The sequence below is a fragment of the Lonchura striata genome, chromosome 27, assembly GCF_046129695.1.
Source record: "Lonchura striata isolate bLonStr1 chromosome 27, bLonStr1.mat, whole genome shotgun sequence".
In the NCBI taxonomy this organism is placed as follows: domain Eukaryota; kingdom Metazoa; phylum Chordata; class Aves; order Passeriformes; family Estrildidae; genus Lonchura; species Lonchura striata.
In genome coordinates this window covers 4,959,579-4,982,367 of record NC_134629.1, presented here as the reverse complement: position 1 = coordinate 4,982,367, position 22,789 = coordinate 4,959,579, and the positions used below count along the sequence as shown (strand labels likewise).

General features: G+C 54.3%; 1 protein-coding gene across 1 annotated transcript; it reads right to left on the bottom strand.

The window, feature by feature from the left end:
- Positions 1–2,526: 2,526 nt before the first annotated feature.
- AQP2 (aquaporin 2) lies at positions 2,527–6,950 on the bottom strand. The gene is made up of 4 exons (XM_021543946.2): positions 6,585–6,950; positions 4,436–4,600; positions 3,644–3,724; positions 2,527–2,742 (listed from the first exon to the last, which is right to left on the bottom strand). Exons 1-4 carry the CDS (start codon positions 6,948–6,950, stop codon positions 2,527–2,529), a joined length of 828 nt encoding a protein of 275 aa, XP_021399621.1.
- Positions 6,951–22,789: the final 15,839 nt, after the last annotated feature.

The following is a 22,789-nucleotide window of genomic DNA, read 5'->3' as shown; positions in this document are numbered from 1 at the left end:
GGGGGTGGAAGGACACGGGAATGCTTCAAATCCTGGCTCTGACATCCCAAGTGTTGCCAGTTTAGGGAGGATTATGGTTGGTCCATGGAGCTCCAGGGTCCTGATCCTGCCCTCCAATTCCATCTCCCCTGGAGCAGTCTGGAATGTCTGGGTGGTTTCCTGACAGGGCAAGTTTGGGAAGTGTCACAGGTCCACAGGGAAGTGAATTTGTACTCCTGGGAAGACTGGGGCTGCTTCAGCTACCTGCTTGAGGAGTTTGGGGTCTGGGAGTGACTTTATATCTATTATTTACCATAAATAATATATATAAATATAATATAATGTCAGTGTTTTCCATAAATATGTCAGTATTTGATCCCTATTTCTGAATTCAGGCAGTAAAAGGGAATTTAAAGCACTTAATGGGGAAGAGGAGAGCCATTATCAGACATTAAACCTCAGGTTCAGGTCCTGTGAGACTTAAACATTGTCAGGGTAAATAATAAATGAAATGCTTCGATCTGGAGAAGAGACATTGAACACACTAACATTAATTTAAATAAATAACTTAATTCAGCTGTGGCTTTTTCTACAGCAGAACATGCCCAGGGTGACTTCTGGAAAAGTCTGCTGGGATTTTCCTGCACACAAACATGGATTAATTTTCCTTTAAAAAGCATCAAAAGCCCCACGTGACTTTTAAAAGTGATCATTTGCTAACAGAAATACGATTTTGATACTGGTATTGATGTAAAACATGATTTTATTGCCATTGCTGAGAACAGAGGGATTTTTTTGAGAAGCCTCTTCTGAGCCAAAATTCAAATTCACCATCAAGGAGCAAAGGGAAGCAGAATCCCTGTTTTCGGGAGGATCAAACCAGGGCTGGAAGTGCCTTGGCAAAGCCTCTGGGGCTGTTTGCAGGGATTGGCTGTGGGTGAACACACCACACCAGGTCTGGGCCAGATCAAAGCTGGGCTCCCTCCTCACCCCTCCAGCAACAGCCACTGCAGCACCTGAGGAAGAGCACGGGGAGGAAGGCAAGGATGGATCTGATGGGAGGAGGGGGTGGTGCCAGTGGAGCAGAGTGAAGAGCATCCCGTGGTGGGGGGTGTCCTGCCAGAAGAGGGGAATGGAAATTTCCATTCTGGGAACGATCCATAAATCATCCCTTATGATTTGGAATTGGGCCCCATCTCATTGAATATTCCCATAACAGCCTTTCCAAGGAAATCCTGCTGGGGCTGATATCGGTGGGGCAATGCTGGAGACCCTGCTGGGATTCACTCTGGGATTGCAGAATCTGGGGCAGAGCAAGTGAAATGGGGTTAAATCAATGGCTGAAAGAGCAAAGTTCACCCAAAGGCCAGCCCAAATTCCTTTTCCAGGCTGAGGACCATGACCAGGTCCTGAGAGGGCAGAGGGAAGGGGTGGGAGGGGTTTGGAGGGTCTGGAGTGATGCAGCCACGAGAAAGGGATGTGAGAAGCAAGTGATGGAGATGAGAAGGAATTCCTCCCTGTGAGGGTGGGAAGGTGCTGGAATGGAATTCCCAGAGTAGCTGTGGCTGCCCCTGGATCCCTGGAAGTGCCTAAGGCCAAGTCGGATGGGATTTGGAGCAGCCTGGGATAGTGGGAGGTGTCCCTGCCCACGGCAGGGGTGGGACTGGGTGGGGTCTGAGGTCCCTTCCATCCAACCTATTCCATGATTCTGATTCTTCACACCTGGAGCACGCTGGGTGTGAAATCTTTCCTTTGTGTGTTCCAGGTGATCTGAGCGTCAAGGGGATCTGAGGGGAACAAGACCAGACGAAAGAAGGGAAAACCGGGGAGAGAGAGGAAGGACAACCAGGACAACCCTGGCCCAACAATAAGGTGGGTATAAGTTTGGGCTGTAACCTGGGTTTGCTGTTTCACAGGAGAGACAATTTGCACGTGCACCCCAGTGGGGCCTGCAGGGACTCATGGCCATGCTCCCAGTCCCATCTTCCCGGGAAATCCCCTGTGGGAGCACCTCTGTGTCCCGTGGCGGGTGGGAAATGGCACTTTGGTCCCTTTCACAGCAGAACCTGTCATGTGTGACACTCATGGCTCAGTGCTCCTGCTCCTGCTCCTGCATGTGAGCCAAGAGCCGAGCGGGGACCCGAGACGGGAGCAGAGCGCAGCAGCAATGAGGCATCGGGTGGCAACCTCCACACCCAGGGTAATGAACACTCCTCAGGCTCCTCGGAGCTCTCTGGGAGGGAGCAGCCTCAGCCAAGCTCCGTGTCCTGCGAGGGGGACGTGGAAGAGGGCATCCTGGGGAGCTCCCTTGTTCCTGCGGGGTCGGGATTTACTGGCTGTCCCCCAGAGCAGAAACCCCCCGGGCATGGGCAGAGCTGGGGACAGGAGGTGGGTGGGACAGCACAGCATCTCCCCGGGAGAGGAGTCAACTTCAGTGCCCCAGGAGAAACGAAGGGACAGAGGAGAGGGGTGAGATGCTCCTCTGGACGAGCACTGGAGCCATGCCAGAGGTTTCCAGCTCCTCTCTCGGCCCAGGGAGAGGTTTGGCTACACCTTCTCAGACATCCCCCTGGGCAGGGTCTGGGGAGAGTGCAGCTCCACGGACTGGCGCCGCCGGGCCTCGCGCTCGGCCCAGTCCTGCTCGGGCTCGCAGCCCTTGAGGATGGCCAAGCGCTCCGAGAAGGTTTTGGCCTGCGGGAACAGGACGTAGTTGTAGAGGATGGAAGCTGCTGCAGCCCCAATCAGGGGACCTACCCAGAACACCTGGAGAGGAGAGAAAAGTGGGGTGAGCAAAACCCAGCCTGACTTTGGAAGAACTGGGATCTCCGAGGGGCATTCCAGGGGCTTGGGTTCCTTCCTGGGAACAAAACACGAACTCAGCTCTGCTTTGGCCATCGCTGGGGATCTGAGCTCCCCACCACTGCCGGGATATTCCAAACCGTCCTCTTCTACCATTCCCCCTCTGCTCAGACTGCATTAACGACAGGCCCATTGTGAACGTGCTGAGTGATGTGGCATCATCTGGAGGAGCATTTTCCTACCCACTCATGGGTTGCTGTTGGAGGAGGAGCAGGAAGAGGAGGAGGTGGAGGCACTGCCTGGGCCAGACACCTTGGAACACATCAGGAACCACCTTCTGCCTCCAGCCAGGCTCTTTATAGATGAAACCAATGAAATCATGGAATCTCCTGAGCTGGAAAGGACCCACAAGGATCCTCAAAATCCAGCTTCTGGCCCTGCTCAGGAAAGCCACCACCAACCCCACCCTGTGCCTGAGAGCACTGCCAAAATGCTCCTGGAGCTCCGGCAGGCTCAGAGCCATGACCATTCCCTGGGGAGCCAGGGGTTGTTCCCAAAGGCGTACCTAGATCCAGGAACCAGGAAAGTTCCCCAGGACTGGCAGCAGCTCCACTCTCCATTGCTTTTGTTCCCTGTGCTAAGTCACGTCAACAGACCTTACACCCTGATCCTGTTGCAATGCTCCCAGTTTGGAAAAGCCAATTAAACACCCAGCAGCCCCACCTCTTTCTCCTAATCTCTCCTTCTCTCCTCCAGCTGGGAGCTGGCATGGAAATGCCTGGAATTTGTCTGGCTTGCTGAGTTTCAAGGAATATTGGCAGTTTGGGGGACTCATCCAACACAACTCCCAGAGCCGAATTCTCACCCAGTGGTCGCTGAAGTCTCCAACGACGACCGCAGGGGCGAAGGACCTGGCGGGATTCATGGAGCAGCCGGTGTAGCGGATCTGCCGGGAACACCATGGCTGCTGTCAGCTTAAGCCCTTTTGCCTCATTTGTAAAAAATTTGGGGTGTCATTAGGGTGACAGCTGAGCTGCTGCTTCACCCTTCAGCATTCCTGTTCCGGGAAAAGGGATCCCAGGAGCTGCCACCACCTGAGTCAGCACTGTGAGGTGTTGCTGTGCTGCAGCCCCAGGAGCTGTGGGGATGAGCTCCCAGTCCTGCAGAAAATTCCCTCTCGTGCCTCTGAGGACAGGAGAGGAAGGGTCCCATGGATGCAGGGGCTCGTGGAGCGCTGAGGATGGAAGGTGTGGTGAGACCAGCAGCGCTTTCCCGCGTGCACTGGGAGTGGGGCTGCTTTGGGCCGTCACGCAGGTGGGATTCCCCCGAGCATCCATCCCAAACACTTCCCAGGCTCATCCTGCACTTGAGAGCCCCAGCGGCCAACTCGTTCGCTCCAGGAGAGATCCCACAGATCCCTGGAACTCCCCATGGGACTCAAGGAGAGGCAGGGTCCAGAAAATCAAGTTTTTCATGCCAAATAAAGGCTGAGCTCAGGCCATAGCTCCCCCATGGCTTTGGTGGGATTTTTCCCTCTCTCTACTGGAAAACCACGGGTTTCATATTCCCTGCCAAGCCTGGAGATGCAGCCAAACCAACTTGGGGCATAAACCAAAAAAGAACCCCAAAAATGCCAAGTTTTGGCCTATCCACTCACCCCGAGGAGGTGCCCCACAGCCACAGAGAGGCCAATGGAGAGGGCAGGGGAGCCCAGGTTGTCCTCACGCCGCTCGTCTGTGGAAGCAAAGATGCACAGGACCAGCTGGAAGGTGAGGAACAGCTCCACCGTCACCGCCTGCCCCGTCGTGGTCTCATTGTGCAGCTGGAATGGGAGGAAAAACATGTTCCAAGGCTGAGTTCTGTGAGTGGATGGGAAATATGGAGGAGGAATCCAAAATCAGGGGGAGCCAAAGGAGACAGGGGAGATTTTTGGCACCAATAAGAAAATACTTCCCAGGTAGAAGTGGCTCAATGGGAAATGCTTGATTGACCTCTCAGGATATTTTATTGGTAATTTTTTTGTATTTTTCTTTTTTTTTTTCTTTTCCTCCTACTCGAAATGCCTTTTGGAAAAGTTTACAAGTTGCATTTTGAAGACATTGAAAATAAATATTTTTGCATGAGAAAAAAAAAAAAATTCCCTTTGCACACTTTTTTGACTCAGAGAATTTGTCAGGTCTGATCTGGGGCTGATCCTAGTGGCACCCCCTCTCCTCCAACTCAGTCCCTTCTTTCCCCGTGTCCCCCAAATCTAATCCCATTGCTTGGCGGTCCCAGGAAGGTCCTGCCCCAGCTCCAGAGTCAGATCTTCCTCATTCTCCTGCCCAGTATTCCCCTCCCTTTTTACAGGGGTAATCTGTGCAGGCAGCCACACGATGAACAGCTCACAGGGGATAAAAGCCTGCTCAAAATCCCCGGTTCCCACTTTTGGGTGGTTTAAGCTGTAAACCAACAAAGCTGAGCAGTCTGAGTCTCCCTTAAACCTCCCGCTTTTATTACCCTCAGTCATTACCAGTCTAAATCGCTTCATTCAGAGTAAACCACAAATCCCTCTTTTTAACCCTCTTAATCACTCTGGCAGCGCAGCTGAGTCCTGGCAGTGCCTCCCTGCTGTGGGAAAGGTGATTTCCATGTGCTGCTTCCCAACCCAGCTCCCTTGGGGTTGGGTGATGCTGATCCTGGCAGGTGCCTGTGCCCCGCTGGGGTGGGACAGTGAATCCCTGGGTTTCAATTCCTTTTCCCCCTCCTGTGGGGAAGGGGGTGTTGGAGGCCAGGATACCATTGGAGAATCCCCCATGGCTTCCTAAGCTTCCCTGGCTTTATTTTTTTCCTTGTCTGAAACCAGCCTGAGGTCCTTGTGAAGCTCTGGGGAATCCATGTATTGGGTTTTGGGATGAACCAGCTGGATTTGGTGCGATCATTCCTCCACGGTGGGAGGCAACAAGCTGAATCTAATGAAAATCTGGGATGTAGACCCAAATCCCTCCTCTGCCCACCACTTCAGCAACCTGGGAACTGTGGCTTGGCCAAAACAGAGCCAGGGAAAGGCTGCATGTACCCCCACCAGAGGGGAAATTGCACGAGCCTGGGACAGAGGAATGCAGAGGTGGTGTTTTGGATGTCTCCTTCCTTAAACCCCTGGGAGCCCCAGAATCCAAGTCCCCTGAGTACAGTCCTGGGGAAAAATGAGAAATGAGATGGTTGTGACTCCAAGGGGTGTGTCTGTGACCAGATGGATCCTTCCTCTGGCTTTAGCCCCAAACACAGGAGATGTTTTTGGCACCAATATGAAAAGAGCAAAAATTTCCCAGGTGGAAGAAGTGGCTCAGTGGGAAATAGCTGATGGACCTCAGGAAATTTTAGCCCTAAAACTAGAGGAGGAAGATGAGTCCTGCCTTCATCCCTGCTCCTGGCAGCACTGTTGGAGCAGCAGGGTCCAGCAGGTACTGAGCTGTGGCATTCAGAGGCTTCCTCACCTGGAATTCTGGGAATTTTTCAGGAATTTTGGGAATTCTGGGATCCCTGGCAGGAGATTTTGGGGAGCTGAGGGGGTTTTTAGGGATTTTTTGGGTGGATTTGGAATGAAATTCCCACAGAATACCCCCGATTTTGGGCCTCTCCCGGTTGTCTGAGGAAAATTCCCAGTGGGAATTTTAGGGAATTCCGGGATCCCCAGCTGGAGGTTTCGGGGCAGCTGAGGGGGTTTCTGGGGCTGGCCACAAGCCCCTTCCTCCCACCCCTCGGGTTCCCAAAGACCCTGCCCGTGTCCCCCCGCCTGCCAAGCCCACCCGGCGCCGCAGGCTGACCTTGTTGAGGGCCAGCCCCTCGCGGGCGTCGGGCGGCGTGACCTCGTGCAGGATGGCAGCGCCCACCACGCCGCCCAGCAGCTGCGCCGCCACGTAGAAGAGGGCGCGGAGCAGGGAGAGCTGCGAGCCCAGCAGGCAGCCCAGGGTCACGGCGGGGTTGATGTGGGCGCCGCTGACGTGGCCCAGGGCCTGCACCAGCGTCCCGATGGCCAAGCCGAAGGCCAGCGCGATCTGCAGGGTGCTCGGGGCCGGCGCCGAGGGCCAGTTCAGGGCAGAGCCGAGGCCGAAGAGGACGAAGACCAAAGTGGCCAGGAATTCCGCAAGGACGGCCCTGGTGAAGGCGATGGAGCGCAGTTCCCACATCATGGAGGCTCCTGGGAACGATCCTGCCCACAGCGTCCTCAGTGCCCACCTCCTGCTGTGTCCCTGAGGGTCACCCGGGACAACATTTATATACCTGGAGGCGGGAGGGCCACAGGATCAGCTGCTGAAGGGGATGGGATCATGGTCCTGGGAAATATGATGCTTTTTTCCTTCTGTGTTCCAGCTGAGGGCACATCAGATCCTGCCCCGTCTATGAGAGCCGGGGAATGCGGCGCTCGCCGCCCTGGGGAGGTCGCAGATCAGCCTCCAGCAGTGCTGGCAAGGACTGCTCCTTTTCTCCTGGGCTTCCTTACCTGGGATCGATCCCCAGAGCTGCTCTTGCAGCTGGGAACATGCAAAGGGCAGGAAGCAATGGGGGATCTGCAGAGCTGGAGCTGAGCTCAGGTTGTGCTGAAAATCAGTCAGTGGGCTGTGATTTAACAACCAGAAAAATCCAGGAACGTGGAGGGATTCCTGGGGGTGTCCTGTGCGGGGACAGGAGTTGGATTCAATGATCCTTGAGGGTGCCTTCCAACCAAGGATGTTCCATGATTCCATGAAAAGTGAGTGCAAGGGAGGCACAAAAGGGGTTCACTACAGCTCAGCTGCTCATAGCACCAGAATTTTACAGCCTGGGCACAGATTTCCTACCCAGAAAATTGGGAATCAATCCCAAAGCAGACTGTCAGAAATTCCCATGTGAAAATGTGACCCCAGGACTGGAGCACCAACTGTGCCCCAATTATGGCCATTTTGGCCAACTCTGCTCTTCATAAACATCCTTTTAGTTCTCGGTGTCAATCCCAGAGTGAGAATTTCTTTTCTGGGGTTTGATTCTTCCCATCTGCTCCTTGCCCAAGAAGTTTCTTTTCCCTTTTCTCCATTTCCCATTCCTGAAGGATATCTGCAAAACCTTTTCCTCGCCTTGTCATTGGGGTTGGTGGCTTTACTGGAAATTGAGGAGCTGGTTTTTCCTCTCCAGGGCCAGCTCTGAGGTGTGATCACTCCTCCAGCTGTAGCTGGAAGGACCGTTTTATCCCAGAGGGATACAGAGCCCCAGGACCAAGTGTCCACGTTTGGGCTCTAACAAAGGCTCTTGCTCTACAATAAACTGAGTATTTTTCCCTTCCAGAGGAGTTGTGCAAGTGCCATGGGGCTAATGGCAAATGTTCCACATTGGTGGGATTATATCATGGAATGATGGGGTATCCCAGGAGCTCCCAGGTGGAGCAGAGGATGGACATATGTCCCTTCCAATGGAACCGTTGTTCTCGTCTTCCTCCTTCTCCCTTCTTGTCTCCCTTCCTTCCTCCTCCACTTTCCCCTTCTCATTTTCTTTCTCCTCCTCTCTTTTTTTCCCTTTCCCCTTCTTTTCTCCCTTCCTCCTTCCCCTCTCCCTCTCCCTCTCCCTCTCCCTCTCCCTCTCCCTCTCCCTCTTTTTTTCTCTAAACAATGGTTTTAGGGAACATGGCTCTTAACAAGTGAGGGACTGTGGGAAAAACAAGTCCAGCCCATGGCTGAGTCTGAACAAGGTGGGACTGTGGTCTAATAAAACCTTTTCCTCTGAAAATCCTCCCCTTGGACTGTGTCCCGCCCCAGCATCTCTCCAGACAGAGCTTTTCCAGCAGTGGAGTCAGTCTCGTAAAACAGGCTTGGAGGCTAAAGGGATTTGGGTGCTGCTGAGCACCACGATCACGGTCCTGGCCAGGCTCGTGCTCCACATGCCTGGCACAGGGCTCAGCCCTTCTCAGGGCAGGAGTTACTCAGGGCTGCAATTACTGCAGGGAGGATGGAGATCAAATCTGGGTAATTACTGGAGCTCATACCCTGCCTGATTAGTGGTTACTCGTGAGGAGCGTGGGGATATCTCAGTGCTCAGGACTAATTAAAAAGAAGAAGTCAGCAGGATTAGTTCTGAGCAACTTAGAAGTCCAACCCCATGGTCCTGACTTTTGTCTGGAAATGCAAAACTCATGGCAGCTTGTTTGTACTGAGCTTGGAGATGCTGGTGCTGAAACTGGAGATGTTTGTTTTGAGCTTGGAGCTGTCTGTGCCATGGGGGAGGGTTCCTGTGGTGCTGGACTGTGGGGAAAGGGTCAGAGCTGCATTTCGAGACTGGCTGTCATGGTGTCAATGGCATTTGCTGGGAGATGGTGTTTTCCAGCAAGAACAGCCCATCCCAGCTTTCCCCAGAGACCCCCAGCACTGTAATTCCACTGGTTTTACAGAGGAATCCATCCACTGCACAAAAGCAGATCCTGCTGACTCCAGACACTGAGCCAGTGGCAGAGCCAAGGTTTCCTGGCTGTGCCACAGTTGGGCACTACCCCAGAAAAATGGGAGATGCCACAAGCTGGAGGGTTGGGAATGGGCTGTTGAATCTGTTCTGTCTAGGAGGGGGTCCTGGAGCTACTGGAGATGATGGAAATGTGGCTTTCCACCTCACCCCAGGTGTGCTGCTGCTTTGGGAGCAGCCAGGAGCATTCCAGCCCTGGAGGGAGTCCAACGAGTTTGGGAAAGTGCATTATTTTACCTGTTAGCCCCAGCCCCTGGAGTGTGACGGTGTTATCAGCCCTCCCTGGGACCAAGTGCAAATTTAATGATCTTGGAGGAGCAGGTTGGCATCTGCAGAAGGTTGGAACCCATGTGGGTGCCTCATGCTGGTGCCCTGTGTTGGAGCCCCACGTTGATGTCTTATGTTCGGAGCCGCATGTTTGCAACACCATGTGGATGCCCTGTGCTGGTGCCTCATGTTTAAACCCTGTGTTGGTCCCTCATCTTCATGTCCTGTGTTGGAACCCCATGTTTGGAACCCTGCATTTGTGTCCCATGTTGGTGCCCCATGTTGGTGCCATGTTTGGAACCCCATGTTTGGAACCCTGTATTTGTGCCCTGTGTTGGTGCCCATGTTTGGAACCCCATGTTAGTGCCCGTGTTCCAGCCCATGGATTCCTTGTGTTCATGTTCCACATTGGAACTCCATGCTGGAACATCATGTTTGGAACCCCTTGATGGTGCCCTGTGTGGATCCCTGAGCTGGTGCCTCATGGTGGTGCTTGTGTTGGTGCTTCATGTTGGAACCCTGTGTTTGGAACCCCGTGCTGGTGTCCAGTGTTTGGAGCCCTGTGTGGGTGCCCATATTTGGAACTCTGTCTTTGTAATGGTCTGTTGGTACCCTCTGTTTGAACCCCATGTTGGTGCCTCATGTTTGGAGCCTCATTTTGGTGTCTCATGTTGGAACCCTGTGTTGGAACCCCATGTGGGTTCGCTGTGTTTGGAAGCCCATGACTGGAACTCTGTGTTGGCGTACCATGCTGCATCGCCGTGTTTGGAACCCCATGCTGGTGCCTCCGGCTGGTGCCCCATGCTGGTGCCCAGTGTTTGGAGCCCCATGTTGGTGGCTCATGTTTGGAACCCCGTGTTTGGAGCCCTGCGTTGGTTCCCTGTATTTGAGCCCCATGTTGGTGTCTGTGTTTAGAACCCACTGTTTGGAGCCCGATGTTGATGGCCTGTGTTTGGAACCCCATGTTTGGAGCCCTTTGTGGGTTCCTTGTGTTTGGAATCTGGTGATGTCCATGTTTGAATCCTGTGCTGGTGTCTGTGTTTGGAACCCCGTGTTTGAGCCCTTTGTGGGTTGCCTGTGTTTGGAATCTGGTGTTGGTGTCTGTGTTTGAGCCCCGTGTTGGTGTCCGTGTTTGGAATCCTGTGTTTAAGCCCTGTGTTTGGAGCCCTGTGTACTGAACCCTGTGTTTGAGCCCTGTGTTTGAGCCCCATGTTTGGAACCCCTTGTTGATGCCCTGTGTTGGTGTTTGGATCCCCATGTTGGTGTCCATGTTTGAGCCCTGTGTTTGAGCCCCATGTTTGGAACCCCTTGTTGATGCCCTGTGTTGGTGTTTGGATCCCCATGTTGGTGTCCATGTTTGAGCTCCAAGTTTGGAGCCCTGTGTTTGGAACCCCGTCTTTGAGCCCCGTGTTGGTGTCCTTGTTTGGAGCCCTGTGTTTGGAACCCCGTGTTTGAGTCCCATGTTGGTGTCCATGTTTGAGCCCCATGTTTGGAGCCCTGTGTTTGGAACCCTGTGTTTGGGACCCCGTGTTTGAGTCCCATGTTGGTGTCCATGTTTGAGGCCCATGTTTGGAGCCCTGTGTTTGGAACCCTGTGTTTGGAACCCCGTGTTTGAGTCCCATGTTGGTGTCCATGTTTGAGCCCCATGTTTGGAACCCTGTGTTTGGAACCCCATGTTTGAGCCCCATGTTGGTGTCTCTGTTTGGAACCCCATGTTTGGAGCCCTGTGTTTGGAACCCCGTGTTTGAGCCCCATGTTGGTGTCTCTGTTTGGAACCCCATGTTTGGAGCCCTGTGTTTGGAGCCCTTTGTGGGTTTTCTGTGTTTAGAATCTGGTGTTGGTGTCCATGTTTGGGTTCTGTGTTGATGTCTGTGTTTAAGCCCTGTGTTTGGAACCCCATGTTTGAGCCCCATGTTTGGAGCCCTGTGTTTGGAATCCCATGTTTGAGCCCCGTGTTGGTGTCCATATTTGAGCCCCATGTTTGGAGCCCTGTGTTTGGGACCCCGTGTTGGTGTCCATGTGTGAACCCCATGTTTGGAGCCCTGTGTTTGGAGCCCTGTGTTTGGAGCCCTGTGTTTGGGACCCCGTGTTTGAGCCCCGTGTTGGTGTCTGTGTTTGGAACCCCATGTTTGGAGTCCTGTGTTTGGAATCCCATGTTTGGAACCCCGTGTTTGAGCCCCGTGTTGGTGTCCATGTTTGGAGCCCTGTGTTTGGAACCCCACGTTTGAGCCCCGTGTTGGTGTCCATGTGTGAACCCCATGTTTGGAGCCCTGTGTTTGGAGCCCTTTGTGGGTTTTCTGTGTTTAGAATCTGGTGTTGGTGTCCATGTTTGAGTCCTGTGTTGATGTCCGTGTTTAAGCCCTGTGTTTAGAACCCCATGTTTGAGCCCCATGTTTGGAGCTCTGTGTTTGGAATCCCGTGTTTGAGCCTCTTGTTGGTGTCCATGTTTGGAGCCCTGTGTTTGGAATCCCATGTTTGAGCCCCGTGTTTGAGCCCCGTGTTGGTGTCCTTGTTTGGAGCCCTGTGTTTGGAATCCCACGTTTGAGCCCCGTGTTGGTGTCCATGTGTGAACCCCATGTTTGGAGCCCTGTGTTTGGAACCCTGTGTTTGGAATCCCATGTTTGAGCCCCGTGTTGGTGTCCATGTGTGAACCCCATGTTTGGAGCCCTGTGTTTGGAACCCTGTGTTTGGAATCCCATGTTTGAGCCCCGTGTTGGTGTCTGTGTTTGGAACCCCATGTTTGGAGCCCTGTGTTTGGAACCCTGTGTTTGAGCCTCTTGTTGGTGTCCATGATTGGAGCCCTGTGTTTGGAGCCCTGTGTTTGGAATCCCACGTTTGAGCCCCGTGTTGGTGTCTGTGTTTGGAACCCTGTGTTTGAGCCTCTTGTTGGTGTCCATGTTTGGAGCCCTGTGTTTGGAGCCCTGTGTTTGGAATCCCATGTTTGAGCCCCATGCTGGTGCAGCAGGAAAGGTCCCGGTGCCACGTTTCCAAGGTGCCGTATTTTGAAGAACGTTTTGCAAGCAGGGAACGGTTCTTGCACAACCAGGAGCTCCTCCAGTGCTTTAGATGGCCCTGATATCTCTGCTCCCCTGGCTTCCAGGAAAGTATAAACATCCTGAGGTATCTCCATTCCATCTGAAATACCTCGGAGCCACAAAAACACTTATTGCATAAACAAAGCACATTTTCCTGCTTGGATCCGACCTGTCACAGGAGTCCCATGCGCTACCCAGACCCTGCTGGAAATCCCATTTTTTGCTCTTTTCTGGGAGCAGGGAGCACCTGCAGGCGACTCCCACTCCTCTAAAATAGCCTATGGGACAACCTGAACTGCTGCTTCCCATGGCAGCAAACGTCCTTTTCACTGGACACTGGAGAATCCACCACTGGAATAAGGCTTAGGAGAAAATTTTGTACAAACTTGAATGGTTTTGGTTCTGTTGTTCCTTGAAATGCAAGATTTCTGTCTCACAAAGAAGGGGAAAAACTGAAATGTGTAAAACTGGAATAGGTAAAACTGGAATGGGCAAAACTGAAATCCTGTCTTGGAGAGTTCTTCAAAAGCAGCCTTTAAAAGAAAAAAGTTAAATTTTTGTATTGTGACAAATGCTGTTCTTGGTTGAGGTTCTCTGTTGGCAGCTTGGAAGAAGGATGTGCCTGAGCATTTGGTGCCACCCTGCTCCCCAGCAGAGTGTGGGGAATGGCAGCCGTGGGCTTGGGAAGCAGATGGAATGAAGGAATGGACTCACCTGTCTTGGGACCAGCAGGGGCAGAAACCCTTGGCCTGGCTTCCATCCGGGAATTGGAGCAGCAGCAGCAGTTGGGCTCCAGGGATCTTTGCACCCTGGAAGTCCTGATCGTGGTAGGATCCCCAGACAGGAGGGGCTGTGGGCTGTGAGTGGGGGTCCCTCAGCAGGGACAGGGCCAAACAGGACCCTCACTGTGGGAGGGAGTCTCTGCTGGGTTTTTCCAGGATTTGGCTCCTGTTGCCTGATTCCAGACTGGTTTGGGTTGGAAAGGGTATTAAAAACCATTGAATTCCAACCCTCTGCCATGGGCAGGAACACGTCCCACTATCCCAGGCTGCTCCAAGCCCTGTCCAGCCTGGCCTTGGCCACTGCCAGGGATGGGGCAGCCACAGCTGCTCTGGGAAACACATCCCAGGGTCTCCCCACCCTCACAGGGAGAATTCCATCCCAATCTCCCATCCAGCCCTGCCCTCTGGCAGTGGGAAGCCATTCCCTGTGTCCTGTCCCTCCATCCCTTGTCCCAAGCCCCTCTCCAGCAGGGAGCTGTGGCAGTGAGAGAGGGGTTTAAGGTCCCTTTTGGTGACCATCAGGAGAAGGGATTTTCTCCCACTGCCGAAGGACATTCACCCAGGGGAGCAAAGTAGGGAAAAATCCCCACCTTCTCTGCCTTTCAGGCCGAGTCCTAAATCCCTTTTTGCACAGAGCTTCTGTTGGCTCTGGCTATGTTTGTTGTTCCTTAGGGAGGCACATGGATTATTGCAGCCCCGATTCCCTCCAGTGCCTCCCAAAGGGACCTTGGGTGCGGGCCAGGAGCAGAACCCGCCTGAGAGGCTTTGCTGGGTTTCTTTATCCCATCTCAAGGACTTGCAAGTTCAGTCCTGAATGTTTGGCTGGGCTTTAGTGGAAGCAGACAGCAAGACTGGTGCTGCCAGAGCCAGGCTGTGGATCCTGCTGGGATCAGACATTGCCATGGGTGTGGAGACCACGGAGCCTTTTGGCCCAGCAGGAATCATGGAACAGTTTGGGTTGGAAAGCACTTTAAAGCCATCCTGTCCCACCCCTGCCATGGCAGAGACACTTCCCGCTATCCCAGGTTGCTCCAAGCCCCATCCAACTTGACCTTGGACACTTCCAGAGATAAGACAGCCACAACTTCTCTGGGATTTGGCCATTCCCAACATCCCATGACATGAGAGATGGAAGCTGGGACCTCCCTTCAGTCCCACCTAAGGGATGGCAGAGAGGAGAACATTCTTCCCATGTTTGGGTGCTGAAGTTCAGGCCAGGGCACATAAACATTTACAGGAAAATAATGAATGCTTTTCTCTCCAATCCATGAAACAACTCCAGCCAGACTCCAGGACACCCAGCAAGGAGCAGATTCCCAAGTGATGGAGCCCCCATGGCCCTGCTGGGTGCCTGGCAGGAATGTGATGTCGGTGAGGAGCAGGGAGGGTGGGACACGACCCTGGTGACAGAGCCGGGCAGGAGAGCTCGGCTGGGCTGCACAGGGGTTTGATTGCACAAACAAACTCCTCAGAGAGCCCCAGTGCTGCGGGTGGGACTGGGGAGTGGCTGTGACACGGTGCAGTGACACCGAGCAGTGACACGGAGCAGTGCCACAGGGCAGTGCCACGGGCAGTGCCAGGCTGAGCTCAGCTTTCCTCATTCTATGTAAATCTCAGTAATCCGGGGCCATGGGCTGGAAGGGAATGAGCTCTGGAAGAGGCCAGCTCCAGGTGATCCCCGAGTTAAAAAAGAAAATGAAAACCAGTGTTAGACACTGCTGGGAATTGGTCCTGGTGGTGGCTCTAGGAATGATGTCCTGTGTCCCCTGACACCTGCAGCCTCTTTTCCCTGTCCCCTCCAGCCTTGGGGGTCCAAGGTTCTCATTCTCATTCCCTGTCCCCTCCTGTCCTGTCCCCTGCACATTATCCCTGTGCTAGTGCCTTTCCTGGGGAGCTGCTCCTGGTGAGGAGGTGCAGGGATGGGCAGGGAAAGAAGAGGGTTATTTCCAGAAATCCCTCTAAAAACCAGCTGGGATTGAGGCAGAAAGAAAAAGGTTTTTGGCTTCTCTCACCTGAGCCCAAGGTCAGTCCATGGCCCTTGTAGCAGGGCAGGGAACTTTGGGGTCCACAGGGATAAAAAGCAAGGATACTTTTCAGGCTGAGATGCAGCAGTCAGAGGAAGCCGGAGGAAACGTTGGACTGCACCAAATACCTCCTGGCCTTTACATGAAACATTTTCAAATAAATTCCTGAGCAAGAAGCTGCTCCTGCCTCTGCTTTGGGGGAGTGTGGAACTGGGAGCTGGGGGTGGAGCTGGGATCTGCATGTGGAGCCAGGATCTGGATATGGAGCTGGGATCTAGGTGTGGAGTTGGAATCTAGGTGTTGGAATTGAGATCTGTGTGTGGATTTGGGGCTGGAATCTCAGTATGGAGCTGAGGTCTTTGCATAGAGCTAGGATCTGGGCACTGAGCTGGGATCTGGGCACTGAGCTGGGATCTGAACTTGGATCTGGGCACTGAGCTGGGATCTGGGCACTGAGCTGGGATCTGGTTACTGAGCTGGGATCTGGGCACGGAGCTGGGATCTGGGCATTGAGGTGGGATCTGAGCACGGAGCTGGGATCTGGGCATTGAGGTGGGATCTGGGCACTGAGCTGGGATCTGGGCACAGAGCTGGGATCTGGGCACAGAGCTGGGATCTGGGCACGGAGCTGGGATCTGAGCACTGAGCTGGGATCTGAGCACTGAGCTGGGATCTGGGCACGGAGCTGGGATCTGGGCACGGAGCTGGGATCTGAGCACGGAGCTGGGATCTGGGCACGGAGCTGGGATCTGGGCGTGGAGCTGGGATCTGGGCGTGGAGCTGGGATCTGGGTGTGGAGCTGGGATCTGGGTACTGAGCTGGGATCTGAGCACTGAGCTGGGATCTGGGCACGGAGCTGGGATCTGGGCACTGAGCTGGGATCTGGGCACCGAGCTGGGATCTGGGCACCGAGCTGGGATCTGGGCACGGAGCTGGGATCTGGGCGTGGAGCTGGGATCTGGGTGTGGAGCTGGGATCTGAGCACGGAGCTGGGATCTGGGCACGGAGCTGGGATCTGGGCACGGAGCTGGGATCTGGGCGTGGAGCTGGGATCTGGGTGTGGAGCTGGGATCTGGGTACTGAGCTGGGATCTGGGCACCGAGCTGGGATCTGGGCACCGAGCTGGGATCTGGGTACTGAGCTGGGATCTGGGCATTGAGGTGGGATCTGGGCACGGAGCTGGGATCTGGGCACGGAGCTGGGATCTGAGCACGGAGCTGGGATCTGGGCACGGAGCTGGGATCTGAGCACGGAGCTGGGATCTGAGCACGGAGCTGGGATCTGGGCACGGAGCTGGGATCTGAGCACGGAGCTGGGATCTGGGCACTGAGCTGGGATCTGGGCACGGAGCTGGGATCTGGGCACGGAGCTGGGATCTGAGCACTGAGCTGGGATCTGGGCACTGAGCTGGGATCTGGGCACTGAGCTGGGATCTGGGTGTGGAGCTGGGATCTGGGCACTGAGCTGGGATCTGGGTACTGAGCTGGGATCTGGGCACTGAGCTGGGATCTGGGTGTGGAGCTGGGATCTGGGCACTGAGCTGGGATCTGGGTACTGAGCTGGGATCTGGGCACGGAGCTGGGATCTGGGTGTGGAGCTGGGATCTGGGCACTGAGCTGGGATCTGAACTTGGATCTGGGCACTGAGCTGGGATCTGACAGCCCCAGCATTCCCAGTGCTGGGTTCCTGGGTCCAGTGGGGTTTGTGGAGGACCAGCTGATAGCTGAAGGTCGATCCCACCCAGAATGGGATCCAGGGAAGTTGCTGTGCCCAGAGCCAGGAGGACAGAGATGGTTTCGGTCCTCCAGCAGCTGCCCCCTGCCTGGAGCTGTCCCTCCTGGGGCGGAAGGGATTGGAAGCCATTCCTGGGCTCTGGGACAGCATCAGGAGCAAGGTTGGGAGCTTGTGATGAATTCCCAGAGTTCCATCCCATGAAGCTGCTTCTAGGAGCTGCTCTGGCAACCTCCAGACACAGCAAATGAAACCCTCACACTTCTCATGATCCCTACATTGCTTCAGGATGTTTTTCCCATGGAGATTGAGTCTGGAATGGTGGGAGAAGCAGGCAAAAGGGCAGAACTGTTCCACAAGCCTGACACCCCATGGAAAGGCTTCCACAGCCATCAGGGTTGGCTGCAGCCCTTCCCACCAGCCTGGATTCTGCAGGGGTCTCCGTGCAATCAACAGCTGGAAAAGGGCTGGGACAGGCTTCAAAACTGCTCCCAGAATTTTGTTTTTACACAGCAGGTGCAGGCAGGATATCCAAGTCTTGCTTTTCAATTTTCTGAGGAAGAGCCATTTATCTTCTCTCCTTCCATCTCTTTTCATCACCTCTTTCACCTTCCATCCTCCATGTCCCTCCTTCTCCTTCTCCTTCTGCTTCCTGGTCCTTCCCGCACCCCTCCTCAGTGCTGAGGCTGAAACGAGAGAACCCCAGCGTGGGTTCTGTGGAGCCTCTGTCTCCTTCTCACTGTGGAGGAGAAAGGGAGGGTGAAGGTTCAGGGTGGGATATTTTTGTTTGTGGTGACTGGATTTCAGTGGGGTTTGGGCGTGGTGAGGCCTGGGTTGGGATTTGCCCTCCTGCCACGGTACAGAGACTTTTGGAGTAGTTTTGTTTCTAAATCTGGGCCGTGGCTCTGGTTTCCTCCCGTGCCCATGCCTGTGCTGATGGGATTTGGCCCCACTGTCACTCTGATTTGCTTTGGTTCTCTGAGCTGTGCTGAGCCTCGGGGAGCCCTGGCAGCTCCTCGAGGCCATGCCAGCCAGTCCAGCGTGAGGAAAGCTCTGAAATCCTCTTCTGGGTGGGGACAGAGCTGCCCAGAGAGCTCAGAATTTCATTTTGCTGCTCCAGTGGAGCTTGTGAATCTGCTGCTCTGGAATCCAAGAGGGGCTGGGTCTCGCTGGGAGTGGAGGAGATTTGCTGTACCCCAAAACCTGGGAAAATCCACCCAAAGAGCACAAACTGAGACTAAAAGAATTCTGCCTGGAGGTTTTGGGGGTAAAGGTCCCAACGTGGGACAGGGAGAACTGGGGGCAGCTTCAGGTCCATCCCGGGAGGATGGAGCTGCTCCCTCGTGGTGGGACGAGGGAGAGAAATCTGCCCCCATTTAGGGGCTGAAGGTGCTTCCCAGGCAGAGGTGTGAGGGCAGGGATCTCACGGGAAAGGTGGGGTTTAGGGAGGAAAGAGAAGAAGGAGGTGGCTTTTGGGGTGTCTGAGCCACACAAAGGAGGAAAGCGAGGTCTTTGTGTCCCAGGGACGAAGGTCAGGGAGGCATCAGCCACAGGCTTGGTTTACAAACTGCTGCAAGAACCTGGAGAGGAGTAGTTCAGATATTGGGAAAGGGTGGGGAGGCCCTGGAATGGATTTCCCACGGCAGCTGTGGCTTCCCCTGGATCCCTGGCAGTGTCCAAGGCCAGAATGGACACTGGGGCTTGGTGCAGCCTGGGACAGAGGGAGGTGCCCCTGTCCTGGTCCCTTCCAACCCAAACCATTCCAGGATTCCCCGATTCCATAGTTCCATTCCTGGGACATCCTTAGGCCAGATGGGAAATGCCCTTACTTCTAAATTTGGGTTTCCGGGGCAAAGGCAGAGGATCCTTCCAGGAGAACACCAGATAAACCTGGATTTTGAGCCAATTGCTGGAAATCTGGGCTCTGGAACCACAGAACCTGGAATCTCCTGAGTTTGAAAGGACCCACAGGGATCACCCAAGTCCTTCCTCCATCTCCTCTGCAGGGCAGGGTGCAGCCATGTCACCACCAGAGTCACTCCTGGACCAGGAAGAACGTCAGACCCTGGCGTGGCTGTCCCTGGGCTGTGTTCCATTCAGTCCTGTGGCAAGCACCTCTCTCTCCCTCTCAGGATTTTTCGTAGAGGTGCACAGAGAGAAATGAAAGAGAAAACAATTTCTATTTCTGCTCCTTGTTTTTCCTATGTGGGATGCGTTTGCAGAATTGTTTACCTGGAGTGAGTGCTTGGCTGGATTCTGGTGAGGATTGTTTGAGCCCGATGGCCAATCCAATCCAATCCAATCCAATCCAATCCAATCCAATCCAATCCAATCCAATCCAACCCAATCCAATCCAATCCAATGCAATGCAATCCAATGCAATCCAATCCAATGCAATGCAATGCAATGCAATGCAATGCAATGCAATCCAATCCAATCCAATCCAATCCAATCCAATCCAATCCAACCCAATCCAACCCAATCCAATCCAATCCAATCCAATCCAATCCAATCCAATCCACTTGTGTGTGGACTCTCAGGAGAGGGTCACGAGTCGTGGGAGAGCTAGATAGAGATAGAGAAAGTAGTATGTAGTTTTAATCTCTTCCTTTTTATGTAGCATATGAATGTATTTAACCATAGTTATAATAAAGAAGTGCATCAAACTTCTGAATTAAGCCAAGACATGGTCATTTCTTCGCATTAAGTTCACCTGCATTTACACAGCAGCTCGCAGCAGGGGCGGCTCGGTGGTGTGGAGGTGTCGCTGTGAGTGTCCCCAAACCTGTTCTGCTCGGAGCTCTTGAGCAATTCCTCCTTCCAGCAGCCCAGCTGCAGCCGGGGGCAGGACGGGCTCTGCTGCAGCGGGCAGGGAACGCTGCCAAGGCCTGAGAGCTGCACGATTTAATCCTGGGCAGAGCCAGGCTGGATTTCAGTGTTTGCTCAGGCCCCGGGAGCACGCAGAGCTGCTCCTCTGACGCGGGATCACGGATTTCGCTTCCGTTTGTTCCCCCGCGCCACACCATCCCCCGTGGGATCATCATGGAAATCTCACACCGCAGCTCCGGAGGTGCTCAAAGAAACAAACCCGGCCCGAATTTCTCCGACCGCCCCAATGCTGCCACGGCCTTGGTGCAAGGCAGGGGTGAAGCAGGAGCTCCCTCAGCTGCTGCTCCTCGCAGGTGCTGCCCACCTCGCCGGCCAAGCCCTCGTTAATTAAAGTGGCCTGCTCAGGGTTATAATTAATGTTCCTTGGCAGCTGGGAGCCCAGGACCAGGGGACAGCTCAGCCTGTGGGATTTCCCTCCAGGCAATGGAAAACTGGAGGCATAAAGGGGGTGCTGGAAGCGGGGTTTGGGCTCAGCTCGGGCACCAGCAGGAGCTCTCCAGAGTGCAGAAACCCAGAAGGACATTTCAAACATTCCCATCCCAGAGGGTCCAGGCTCATCCAGCTCCTTCTCCCATCTTTTCAGGGGGGTTGTCCATCCTTCAGGAACATCCTGGGGAGGAAGGAGGGGACATTTCAGCCAGGTGGGAGTCAAGAGGCAGGAGCTGGCTGGGAAGGGAGATGGGAGCTGGGAATCATGGAATGCTTGTGTGGAAAGGGACCTCAAGGGACCACCCAGTCCCAGGGCAGGGACACCTCCCACTGTCCCAGGCTGCTCCAAGTTCCTCCAACCTGGAGCAGTCACAGCTGCTCTGGGAAATCCATCCCAGGGCCTCCCCACCCTCACAGGGAGGAATTCCTTCCTCACATCCAATGCAAATCTTGCCTGATTTAGTTTAAAACCATTCTCCCTTGTCCTATCCAGGTTTCCATCTCTCATGCTCCAATGGATGTTGGCAAGGCTCTGCCTCTCAAGGGCAAGGAGGTTTTAATTCATTTTATTCTCCAAACCCCTCTCCATGCATTCCCTGATGTTCCCAGCCTGCATGTTAATCCTCCACCCAGGGACCAGGGATTTAGCACTAATAATCCACGCATAATTCAGTGGCCTGGGGTAAATTCCTGAATTTTTAATGTTTTATTTTGAAGTCCACAACACGTCTTTCACTGCCAGAGATTTTTTTTCCCTCTTGGGATGGGGGAGAGAGTATTTACCGAGGGCTTCTGGGTGTGCCACTGTGGATGTTGGTGCAGCAAATCCTTTAATTATCCCATCAGGTTCCCTTTCCTTTGGTTTTGAAGTGATTGAGTGTTCAGCAAAGTTGTTTTAATCCTGCAAAATCCCTGGTGGATTTGGCTGGGTGTGGCCTGGACAGAGATTTTTTATTACCATTATTTCTCAGTCTGAGTGTTAAAGGGAAGAGTGAGGAGGTGAATGGCCAGAGCTGGATGGGTGTGCCAGACACCTGGATCTGGGATCTTTTCCCTGTGGAGACAATTAACACCTTGAGGGACTCTGGCACGTTTGGGAGCTGCCAGCTCAAACAGGAGAAAAGGATCCAGGCTTGGGGCAGCGTTCTGGGGGAGGGATGGTCCCTGCAAGCCTGGGGGATCTGCTCTCCATCCCTGCAGGCTGGGCAGAGTCATCCTCATCTTCTCCAGGACCCAGCAGAGCCCTGAGGTCTCTCCAGATGGTTTTCCTGGCTCAGGAAGGATCTCCCAGATGGTTTTCCTGGCTCAGGAAGGATCTCCCAGATGCTTTTCCTGGCTCAGGTGCCTCCTCAGAGCCCCACGGGGCTGGCGCCTGTTGGTGCTGGATTTGGTGCCAGGCTGGGCCAGGAGGGCAGAGCGAGAGCCCCGGGTGGTGATGGACCTTGGACACGGCCTGGAGCTGGGCCAGGGGGGATCAGGCTGGAGATCAGGGCAAGGCTCTTCCCCCAGAGGGTGCTGAACATCTCCCCGGGGATTGCCCACAGGCCCCAGGGCTGCCAGGGCTCCTGGAGCATTTGGACAACACTCTCAAGCACAGGGTGGGATTTTGGGGTGTCCGTGCAGGGCCAGGGGTTAACTGGATGATCCTGGGGGTCCCTTCCCACTGAGGTTGTTCCCTGAACAGAGCAGGGCAGGGGCTGGTGTCTCTTCCCTGCTGTTTTTATCCCAGAGGAGCTGCAGGGGTTGTTGCTTTGCAGGGAGTTTTTCCTCTCCCAGACCAAACGTTTCACCTCTTTGAGCCTTTCTAGGCTGGGATGGAGCGTGTGGATCTGGAGTTAAGGCCCCAAGGATTGGCTTGGCTGGGCAGCGGAGCCCTGGGGCTTCCTGAGGGATTGGTGCCACAAAGCACCCGGAGCTCCTGTTCCCAAGACCCTGGCCCCTTGGCCAGCCCCTGCTTGGAGGGGGTCACCACCTGAGTGTGTTGGACGTTCTTTACCTGTCCTTGTGCTCAGTTTTTATCCGTGGCTTTTGCCCATCCTTGTTCTTGGTTGTTTGTCCATCCTCACCCTCGCATCCTGAACCGTGCTGGGCTCAGCTTCTCTCCCTCCCCTGGGACCTGCCCAGGTTTCTCAGCCCGTGCCCAGCCCCAGGAGAACGCAGCCCTTGAGGAGCCGGTGCTTAAGTGGCCCTTAACTGATTCGAATAATCCTGACAGGTCCTGCGGAATCGCCCCTTTCCGACTGAATGGCTCGGGCTGGGTCCGTGTGGATGCCAAGGCTGCTTTGCTTGGCTGCATTCCTGCCCTTCCAGCTCGTGCTTTCCTTTAACCCTTCCTTTCCCGGCTCCTCCGCAGGATCCAGGAACGGGGATGGTTTTCCCACCCCGTTGT

Bases quoted from the DNA above. Each gene is read 5' to 3' on its own strand.
- AQP2 (XM_021543946.2), bottom strand. From the start codon at position 6,950: ATGATGTGGGAACTGCGCTCCATCGCCTTCACCAGGGCCGTCCTTGCG. The intron at 4,601-6,584 runs GTCAGCCTGCGG...CTCCCATTCCAG, and splicing joins AGGGGCTGGCCCTCAACAAG to CTGCACAATGAGACCACGAC. The intron at 2,743-3,643 runs GTGAGAATTCGG...TCTCCTCTCCAG, and splicing joins GAGACTTCAGCGACCACTGG to GTGTTCTGGGTAGGTCCCCT.